Source organism: Habropoda laboriosa, unplaced genomic scaffold (genome assembly GCF_001263275.1).
Source record: "Habropoda laboriosa isolate 0110345459 unplaced genomic scaffold, ASM126327v1 scaffold88, whole genome shotgun sequence".
Taxonomy (NCBI): Eukaryota; Metazoa; Arthropoda; class Insecta; order Hymenoptera; family Apidae; genus Habropoda; species Habropoda laboriosa.
The window spans coordinates 1,320,882-1,331,831 of NW_017100219.1; the positions used below are offsets into that span (position 1 = coordinate 1,320,882).

General features: G+C 40.9%; 1 protein-coding gene across 2 annotated transcripts in view; it reads left to right on the forward strand.

Moving 5' to 3' along the window:
- The window catches only part of LOC108570966 (CD151 antigen-like), a 165,775-nt gene that overhangs the window by 96,391 nt on the left and 58,434 nt on the right, over window positions 1–10,950 (forward strand). For both annotated transcript variants that reach the window (XM_017932907.1, XM_017932906.1), the window contains exon 2: window positions 8,272–8,464. In XM_017932907.1, the coding sequence (XP_017788396.1) occupies window positions 8,345–8,464 (120 nt within the window). In that variant the 5' untranslated portion in view covers window positions 8,272–8,344. The remainder of the gene's footprint in view (window positions 1–8,271; window positions 8,465–10,950) is intronic.

The following is a 10,950-nucleotide window of genomic DNA, read 5'->3' on the forward strand; positions in this document are numbered from 1 at the left end:
TATGAACATTATACTATGAATATGAATAATGTTAACATTACACTATGAATATCGACAATACTCATTGTCCCTAGGTGTCGGAATATTTACGTAACGTAATAGTTAGACATAATTCCGATTAATTTGTATTACAATGTCGTATATGAAAATGCATCCACACTTTGACAAGTTTAATTCTTTGAAAAGTTGATGCATTGAAGCTTTCATTATATTTAACAATCCTCAGCCTTACGAATTAAAACGAAAGTTACAATTAACATTAATTTTTGTTATTGGTGGACACGAACTTGTGGGATGTGTCGGTTCAATCGCTTCTATTTTTGCAAATACATATGTATATGTGTGTATTGCTACAAAGGCTGGTCGCGCGGTCAACAGAAGAGGTCACAGCTATGGGGTCGTCGATTTCTATCGAACTCTCTCTGGCCAATTTGGAACAAAAATAATTCGACCCATATCCGGTAGTTTTTGCCAATACGCGTTATTTATGAAGATATTTCTTCTAATATCTAGATACAAGTATCTAAATATTGGATAATGGGTTTAACGAATAGCGTTCACTGTAAATTTTCTTAAATGTGTTTTTATTTGTATGGCACGGAAGAACGTGTTTACTCGTCGAATTTCGTAGCGAAGTGAAAGGAAACAAAAAACCGTAAGGGCACGACTGAAATTCTGTTGCGCATTTAAGGAAAGAGACCAATAATACATCAGTCTATTACGTTTCTTTCACTAGCAGTGTTTCTCATATACACAATTCATTTTTGCTTACTGGCTGACGTATTATTATTATGGAAGGCTCGTAGAAGAACTATGGTAGCCATGGTTGTTAACCCCTTAACCTACAAAAACGTGTCAGACTCGTAACAGAGATTCTAGTCAAGATGGGTTAAAAATAGTTATATTAGTAAGAAAAATTAATTATAATCCTAACTTTCGTTTCCATTTGCAAGATTGCGGATTACTAAATGTAATTAATCTCTAACAGATTAGCTTTTTGTACTGAAACAGGAAATGGCTGACGCTTAGATGCATAGTAAGAAAAGAAATCATAGGTGAAGGGGTTAAGTGGCAGATTCCGTACTTATGTAGTTCATCAGTTCAAGTAATTTAGGATTGTCAAGTTTTTTTTCTTTTTCTTTCTTTTTTACTGCTTATTTTTTTCTCTTTTTCTTTCTTTTTTCACTGCTATTTTTTTTCTCTTTTTCTTTCTGTTTTGCTTCCGTTTTTTTTTCTCTTTTTTCTTCCGTTTTCCTTTCTTTTTAAAAAATTTTATATTTTTTAAAAGTTGCATCGATCGCCAAAGTACTTACGCGTCGGATAGTCTTGTGAGAAGTGAGGAGCGCGCTTCCCACGCGGAAAAGACCTGGAAAAACCTAAAGAAGCGAGTTTACCCCACTGTACGATCTGGACCTGGCCCCAAGATTCTCGCTTCGCCGTCTTCGAAACGGGATTTTCTTACAGGCAACCTAATATTTATTCCAGGGTGTCCTTATCTCTTAACAGCACATTTAAATATTTCCTGCGAAACCGTCCATTAGAAGAAAATGTTGTTCGAGCCACGGCCGTACGATGTCGAGCGGAAGCGATAACTTCGCTAACGCGTCTCCTTCTCTTGATCTATTCGAGTTTTTCGTCCAGGAAAACTGCGTTGTTTACCGCATTGTTCCCGCGATCCATATCTTCGAGCATTGTTCCCCCTAGAGCTACGTTCCTCTAACGAACGATACTTGCGGCGAACTTTGCCACCCTTTTACCTTCTTGGTAACGTAACAGAGTAGCTTCTCGTAATTTCCAGCGTATCTTCGCGAATTATCGCCGGCGACCGAATCTCTTCGAAATGGAAACTGTTTACGAAACTCGGGAAAAGTAACCGATAACCGTGCGATAAATCGCGAAAAGCTGTCTGACACTCTGCACGAGTCGTTCACTGGCTAATGTGGTTAACTCTAATTTTCGAAGTTTTTGAAATTGAGCAAAATGGGAAACCGTGAAGTGACATTATTTTCGAAACGATGCAGCTAAATTTCGACAAAATTTATGTAAAAAATGAAGGGAAGCTATCGAATAAACGCGATACAGGCATCAATAGCAATCGAAACAGGGGTGAAACTAATTATTTCGGAAATGGATTATCAATTACGACGGTAAACTATAAACTAAAAATGCAAAGAAGAAAATAAGAAAAGTAAAAAATCCCGAATACTGTCAAAATTCGCATGATTACCGAAACACCCCTTGAAACGTTCCAAACTCGAATATTGCACGGCTAAAAAAGGAAAGAAAAAAGAAAATAAGAAAAGTAGCAAGGGAGAAAAAGGAGAAGGAAAATAAAGAATCCCGCATCTACAGGCGGGAACTTTCTTTTATGCCTGGCTCTCGCGGTCGAAACTACTTCGCCCACACGAGAGAGAGACGGGTCACACCCATTTAATTTCGCGGTTTCTCTTCTCTCATCTTCTCTGCTCAGATTTCTCGGGCATCCTTGCAATCACCGCGCTCTCCTCTCTTCCTCCGCGTTCGACCATCTCTTCGTTCTCATTAGCCCGCCGTTTATCCTCCGTTGGAGAATTCAGCCCCGTCGCGGTTAGCCCGAAAATCCCGAAGAGAAGAACGGTCCCCGGCGAATCGCGTCTTCGTGTTTGCGCGCTAGACCTCGATTGTTTTTCGATCGGTTACGCTCTAATTGCAGCAACACAATTAGCGCGGGTAAATAACCCACGCTGGTCGATGCGGTTCCTAATTAATTCTCGGCTGGTCGTTAACACCGGTGAACGGGAATCGGTGGAGATTTTACAGAGGCTTCTCTGTAATGAACTTGTTTTTGGGTAGATTCGGTCGCTTGGAATGTGACGATCGATGTAAATTCTGGGGTAATTAATACAGGTGGATTATTCGTGAATTAGTTCTAGTCTGGTGAATTCGTTTACGTTGTAGAGGAATTTTTGTTCGAGTTCTTTAGAGAGATTTCAACGTCGGGATTGGGACTTGCGATCTTCTTGCTTTAACCCCTTAACCTATGATTTCTTTTCTGACTGTGCATATAAGCGTCAGCCATTTAATGTTTTAGTACTGTATCAAGTAACAAAAGCTAATCTGTTACAGATTAATTAGACTTGGCAATACACAGTCGTACAAATTAAAACAAAAGTTGGGATTATAATTAAGTTTTCTTACTAATATTATCATTTTTGTCACATTGGGAGCAGAATCTCTGCCACGAGTCTGACTCGTTGTTATAGGTTAAAGGGTTAAGCGCCATGTCAGTCACCGGCGACTGACACTATGCCTTCCTTCAGGCCGCGTCAGTCACCGGTGACGGACAGTATACTTTTCGTTAGTCGTCTTCTGTTTACAGTTCGCATGGCCCCACTTGACGGCCAAGTGTGGCCTGAACGGAACGGTAAGCAAAACAGGCTGAGCGTTTAACGTGTTAAAGGGGCTTCTAGTGTGACGGTTTGAAAAAAATCGATTTTTATTCTTTTGCATATATCGAAAGTACAACTCTTTAAGAATGTACTCCTGAAGTTTTATAGTTGCATTCAATGAAATAACGAAGTTATAGCTCGTTTAGTGTGACACATCAAGGGAGAATGTAAATTGCACCGAAAACTTTAAACGCGTTTTTCTCGGAACCGTGAAAAGCCGAGACGCACTCTCCGACCGCGTGCCTTCTTTGTGCCACGCGACGCGCCAGAAAACAATTGACGATGTCCCGCTGGTACCATCAATAGATGACACCATGAGAAATCACACTCCTCAACAATTATTTAAAATATTTTATATGAATTTTTTTCACGAAACGTTAATCGATATAAAAGTGTCCAAAGAACGTGGATCTGGAACCGTTTTGCGATATTGTGTCAAGAACGTTAAAAATTTCGGAAGAAAATATAGAAATGGGCACCCGGTTGTCCACACAAGGGTTAACCCTTCGCAACGGAATAAAGCTATCGTTACTACGTACCGAGCCTTCAAAACTGTGCAACTTTTCTAGGAAACATTTCCACGAAATTTCAATCACAACGGAAATATTTCAAGTGATAAAGTTAAGTGGTACACTCTGCATACGCTCGCTGCGAAGCGCGCTTCGTACAGTACGGGCGTATGTGTACGCTCGCCGCGAAGCGCTCTTCGTATGCTATGGGCGTATGTGTACGCTCGATATGCAGCCCTCGGATATCGAGACAAAATGTATTCGTTTGAAAATCTGTCAGTCGTTTTAAACACGTGAGTGTCTTTCCACGACAGCGTATCATTTGTCAACCCCTTCATTACTATTGACGTTCTGTAGGCGTTTTGAAAATTTCGAGCCTTTCACCTTAATTTAATACTTGCTTTCATCCTTCACGCGCTTCCATGTTAATTCAATAAACCGAATTTTAAATCGAAGCGGCCAAAATAACAAATTTTGCAGTCGTTCTTGAAAATTTACCGGTCTTTAAAAATCTACCGTAGCGAAAGGGTTGGAAAAAGTTTATTTCTGTAAAAAAAAAATATCGAAGCAGCAATCTAAGGCGAGAAGTGGTGAATGCAAGCTCATGGCTCGGATTTTCATTCAGCGATGGCGCATTGACGACCAATTCACCATTGTAAGTAAATTAACCATCACAGCCAACGTTGCCTTTTCGCTTTCTTCTATTTTCGTACCGGTTTCCTATTGTTCCCCTCAATCTACTATAATCTGAAGATGAAAGGAACGGCTGATCTAAGGTATACACGAAAGAAGTTTCACCACGAAATCTCCGCCGATGACTAAAAATGGATCGAGCAGTCACGAAGACAGCGAACGATTTCGTGCACGCGATTAGAACGAGGGAGAGAGGATATCGAGGCACAAAATGGATAGAAGTGAGGCAAAAGGGTAGATCGAACGTGGAATTCCTTAGCGAGGTGGAACGATATCGGCAATGGTCTCGTGCCAAGTCAGGTTGCTTTTCCTTTGACCACTGAACAGTCGCTTCCGGTTCCTTCATATCCAGTTGATCCTATCCCTCTTTGTACTACTCCTTCGTTTCCTTCGATTTGGCCACTGTGCTTCATCGTTAACGATCCATTATTCGCACCTCTTTGTTCAACGTGATTCACCTTCCTTTTTATTCCTTTCACGCCGGAACGAGCAGTCCATCGGAACGACTTCAAATTACAGAAATTATTCGCATCCTTTTGTCCTAGTGTATACCGACGTTTGTTACTGTTATCTGCAGTCTGGTAAATTCTAACGCGATATTTCGTTTCCGCAAATTGCTCGGGTATCCGCGTATTGTGTTAAAAATTACACGAATTGAAATACACGGTTGTGTACTAAAAATTGCAACAATTAAAATGCGTCGATACATCTGTACACCTGTATTAACACATTGACTGCCACGCCAGATTTGCATGTTTTGCTCAGGGGGCCAGAAGACGATTTTCATTACTCTAAGCATAGTAGGGTAAAGTAGCCTAATGTGAGACTGTTACGAGACCCCCGTATATCTCCGTTACAGAACTCTCGAATGTCGTAGCGATGCTGTTTTGCTTCGTAATTAACCGCGTTAATTATCAAATTAAATATTGTAGGCGAGTCTGGGATGGAGAGAGGTTTGGCGGAATCAGATGTTAAAGGCGAGAGACGAGACAGTTTTAATTCTAATAAATAACTAATAATGTATTCTACACGGACACGAGTCCTATTTTCAACAACGCTCCTTCAATATACTTTTCTCACGCAAAGTTCGTTTCCCACACACACACTATTTTTCCACAAGCTATCCGTTTTAAACCTTCCCTTGACGAGGGCGTTTCTTCTCTCCGCCAATTAGGACTGTTCTCGAACGTACCCCTACGACGTTCCCCTTCTACCGCGATTTTTGGCGGAAAAACCGTTTCGCCCGGGAACGTCGCTTTCCGTCCTTTACTTCTGGTGACCAGATTTATGGCACGTCTTACCCACGGTCACATCGCCACCATAAACCTGGCCACCGTCCCGATCGGCGCGGCTGACGACCACGTGGGCCGCCCCAAACCCTAAATTTTGCCTACAATATGAAATTTGATTGAAATGAAAGTTTTTCAAGTGGTTCGATTAAATTGCAAATACCTCGAAGATAGCGAGTTTCTAATCATTTTCATAAATACTGTTGCACAGTGCATGCAATGGAGTTTAAGGCTTACCAGTTGCGTATCGTTAAATAACGAAGCTGCTCGGAAGTTCCTATTATAAGAAGAGTCTCATATTAGGTACCCAATTTTCTTTTAGTGCACAAAGTGCCGAAGAAACAGATTTAATATGCCGAATGTGTGAAAAAATACATATTTGTATAATTTTCCTTTTTATTTTATCACGAACTGTACATTCCAGCACCTTACGAAAGAATACATATCGTACTTTTAAAACACGTATCGAATTTTAATAAAAGTGTTCTTAGTCGACAGTTGTGACTTCTTTAAAAAATGGGTCTCGTATTAGGCAACTTTACCCTACTGTATTGTGCTTCATTTTTTTAATTGAAAATAATTTCTAGTTAACTACGATGTTCGAAATTTTTATTCGACGATATTTATCTTATTTTAATTATTATCGATGACCACCGTGGCCCCATCGAGGAAACAGTCTTCGGTCACAGGTGACCACCAGTCAACGTGTTAAGAACACAGATTTTTAACCCTTTACTGTAGAAGCGGAGTCTCAGAGACTGAATCTTTTTTGCTTTCTTCCATTCTATTTAGAACTGAACGTTATTGTATTTAAATGAAATTAATACAACCAACCACTCTATTCTGCAATGTTCATTAGGAAAATGTGTAATAAAGGTAAATCGGTAAGAAAAGTTGTCAGAAATGTCCTGTATTTGTAAACTAACTGGAAGTTGAGGAGTTTCGTAGACTCCGTATCGGGCTTTACGTCCCCAAAAACGGTGTCTCGAAAGTATAGGGTTAAGGGGTTAGGGCACAGTAATATTTTGGAAAAATCGAAATTTTTTTTTGTCTTAAATAGTAGTTTCAAGTCTTGAGAAAAGAATGCAAAAGGTCTTTGATACAAATTATTTCTTCAAGTACCGTTTCGAGGGTGAATTCGTATACCTGCGTGCCGTGACGCACCGATGCATTTTTCAAAACGCAGTTCTACCTTAGCAATTACATGAAAATTTTACAGTTATCTTTATTGTAATATCTATGAGGCATTGACGATCGACTTTTTTTTTACATTTTCCCATTATTTTGTGAAATAGAAAGAAAAAAGTAAGAAACTTTTTACCGAAATTCAGTCGTTAAATTTAAAATATCTGGTATTTTGTTAATTTTCACAAAAATTGAAATGTGGGATCGTCAATGCCTAGAAAATATATTACAGTTCGCGACATTTTTGGGATTCTGGATATAGTTCATTCGATTAGTAGGAATCTTGTACACCAGTTGGCCATCTGGAAGAAAAGATATTCCGAGCGAAGACGACGAAAGGCTTAAGAACAAATTATTTTTTAAATATTACAAGCATTTTTTTATAGTTCATAGTATACAGTAAATTGAAATAGAAAATTTTATATTAATCGATTATTCACTTTTTGCTGTACTGTCGTTTAAAAATCTTATATTTTACCCACTTGTTACCGTGTCCTAACCACTTAATATCCTCATACACGTCACACGTGTATCTCTAATTCACGTCCAAAGCCATAATCTACCAAATAGACCAGAAGAGAAAAAAACATGTTACATTCAACTCCGATTATCTTCCCTACTAAATTCAGAGAGTCAAAAATCCAGAAACACGATTGGTCCTTCGACCTGTCAAAACAAAGCGACCAATAACCCAAAACTCGCGTGATCTTTGTAAAAAAAGTCGACACTTCAGAATTCACGAGTTAGTGTAACAGAAAAATCGAAATCTACATTCCCCGAACGATACGGTAGAAACATGATGGACGAACTATGAATCCATTTTAGTCAAATCGTAAGAAGGGAGAGTATCTATCAGATTTCGGTAGCAATGGCCGGTTCACCGGAAGTGCAGCGACGCGTGGTGCCCGTTGGCCGTTCGCCAGAGAAAGGACGCTCGAAAGATAGATTTACTCAGGATTCGAGTACACAGACAGAGACGCATACGTGCAGAAACGTATTCGAAACGCGAAGAATCACTCTTAGATAGGCGAGGGTGGAAGAAATGCAATTTCATTCGGCCGAGATCGAATTCGATCCTAACCTCGTTTCGTTCCTGTCCCCTCTGGAGAACGAGACCGGCTGTAAAAATCTCTAATCTGATCGAATGATCCCGCGTGCTTCTTTCAGAGCCAGTGACGAAGTGACGACGACGACCACGAGCACTACGGAGACACTAGACGAAGAAACGAATCGACCGATCATGGCTAAAAGCGCTGAGAGGCTACCTGGCACGTCGACCAGGATCAGGACCAGGGACGACGGCTGTTGCTCCGTCAACTTCGTGAAATATGTCCTGCATATATACAACGTGGTGTTATTCGTGAGTAATATTGCAGCTATGATATGGATTACGCGAGATTGTCGGGGGAATAGTGGCCTAACTCGCAATTTTCGGGTTTAGACTATCCCGGCTAGAATTTCAGTTAGGCATGCCTAAAGACGAATGTGGGCCTAATGCGGATACGATTATGCATACCTAAATGCTGCAAGCCTAATCGTTACCGCATTAAGTCCTAATTCGGAAGGAATGATGCATGCCTAAGTTGGGCATACCTTACAGTTGCCATACGAAGCCCAAATGGGGGTGGCTGAGCGTACGCCTAAGTTGGGCATTCCTAATAGTTGCCATACGAGGCCCAAATTTGGGTGGCCGAGCGCAGGCCTAAGTTGAATATTCCTAATAGTTGCCATACGAGGCCCAAATGGGGTGGCCGAGCGCACGCCTAAGTTGGGCATTCCTAATAGTTGCCATACGAGGCACAAATGAGGTTGGCTGAGCGCACACCTAAGTTAGAGATTCCTAATATTTGCCATACGTGACCCAAATGGGGGTGGCCGAGCTCCACGCTTAGGTTGGGCATTCCTAACAGTTGCCATACGAGGCCCAAATGGGGTGGCCGAGCGCACGCTTAGGTTGGGCATTCCTAATATTTGCCATACGTGGCCCAAAGGGGGTGGCCGAGCGCACGTCTAAATTAGGCATTCTTAATAGTTACCATACGTGGCCCAAATGGGGTGGCCGAGCGCACGCCTAAGTTGGGCATTCTTAATAGTTGCCATACGAGGCCCAAATGGGGTGGCCGAGCGCACGCTTAGGTTGGGCATTCCTAGCAGTTGCCTTACGAGGCCCAAACGGGGGTGGCCGAGCGCACGCCTAAGTTGGGCATTCCTAATAGTTGCCATACGAGGCACAAATGAGGTTGGCTGAGCGCACACCTAAGTTAGGGATTCCTAACAGTTGCCATACGAAGCCCAAATGGGGGTGGCCGAGCGCACGCCTAAGTTGGGCATTCCTAATAGTTGCCATACGTGGCCCAAATGGGGATGGCTCTGAAACTTATATGTAGGAATATTTGCAGACGTCTCAGTGACGGACGTACGCTTGCGTGTAGAGGTCGCCATAAGAGAGTTTTTACAATTTAATCCATACAGTGTCTTGATGACTTATTGCTCGTGAGATTTCATTAATGTCTCCCAATGACAACCTAATAAAACTATTCTAATATGGGATAGTCATTGGGAAAGCCTAATGCGGCCCCAACGCGGCTTTCCGAATTAAGTAGTCGCGAATATTTCGCGTTACATATCGCATGGGGGCCTAACAGGCAAATTAGGCTAGTCTAATGCGGACCTAATATCAGCCTAACTGAAAGTCTAGTCGGAATCATTTTAAGTTTGTGCGCGGAGAAACTTTAATCCTTTGCACTCGGATGTCTTTTTGCTGTAAGAAAGGTCGCGAATCGGATGTTCTTTGAAATTTTTTTAAATTAACCTAGAAATGAACTGTCTTATTTTATTTCAATGGTCGATGTATTTTCTATTTCACTATGGCGAACAAATTTATGGAGAGGTATTATTTGGGGCTTCCGGATGTAAGTCGTGTCTAAAAGAATTTACGTTCCGACGTTTCGCCAGCATTGCAGCTAACTTCATCATTGTCTGGAGACGTACTGATAATAGTATGCGTCTGGGTGTTCACTCATATCGATCCGGGCCGTGAAAGTCTCAAAACTCTCAAATTTATGGAGATCCATACATCTTTCTGTCACGATTAACGATTTGTCAAGTGACAATTGTTCAGTGTCGCTTCTCAGTCGCCACTCGATTGCAAAGGGTTAACTCTTTGCGGTCGTATTTTCCGTAGGTATTGTAGTCGTCCTGGTAGGAATTATTTGTCGGTCAATTATTGTCGAAAAAACGTGTCAATTTTATTGGAATGCGATTGTTGATGTTTCTGCAAGCAAAGGGGCACAGAGCGTTTAGAAGATAAAAACGCCGAATATCCCGGGGTTTGACCGCAAATAGTTAATTTTATAGTGGCCTCTAACCTTCTTGTGACCGAAGAATTGTCTTTTTGGAGAATATTGTGATTTATCTAATGATCATCGCGTGTGTGGAGAGTCAATACTTGTTTGAGTACTCAAGTAGGATGTATGCGTTCTTTTGGTCACGAAAGAGTTAAGTAACTTTCCAAAAAAGTAGGTACTTTTTGAAAAATCGTACTGAATACTTTAAAAAGTATTTTAGAATTTTACTAATTTTGTTTGATATAATGTCAGAACGAACTTTTTGAAGTTAGGCCAATATTGCGCTGAGAATCTTATACACTACGGGCCAAAAGCTTGGAATTACCGAGCATTGCAATTTACAGAAAAATTTCGAGAAAAAAGTCAGCGACTTTGAGAATTTTTTATCGTTCGAATCAATCGATACGAGATAAATTGATAAATGTAGAATTGAGATAAACTTCAAATCTATAAAAAATTAGCAGCAGATTTAATATTGACGAAAAGTGGGAGGTGATTC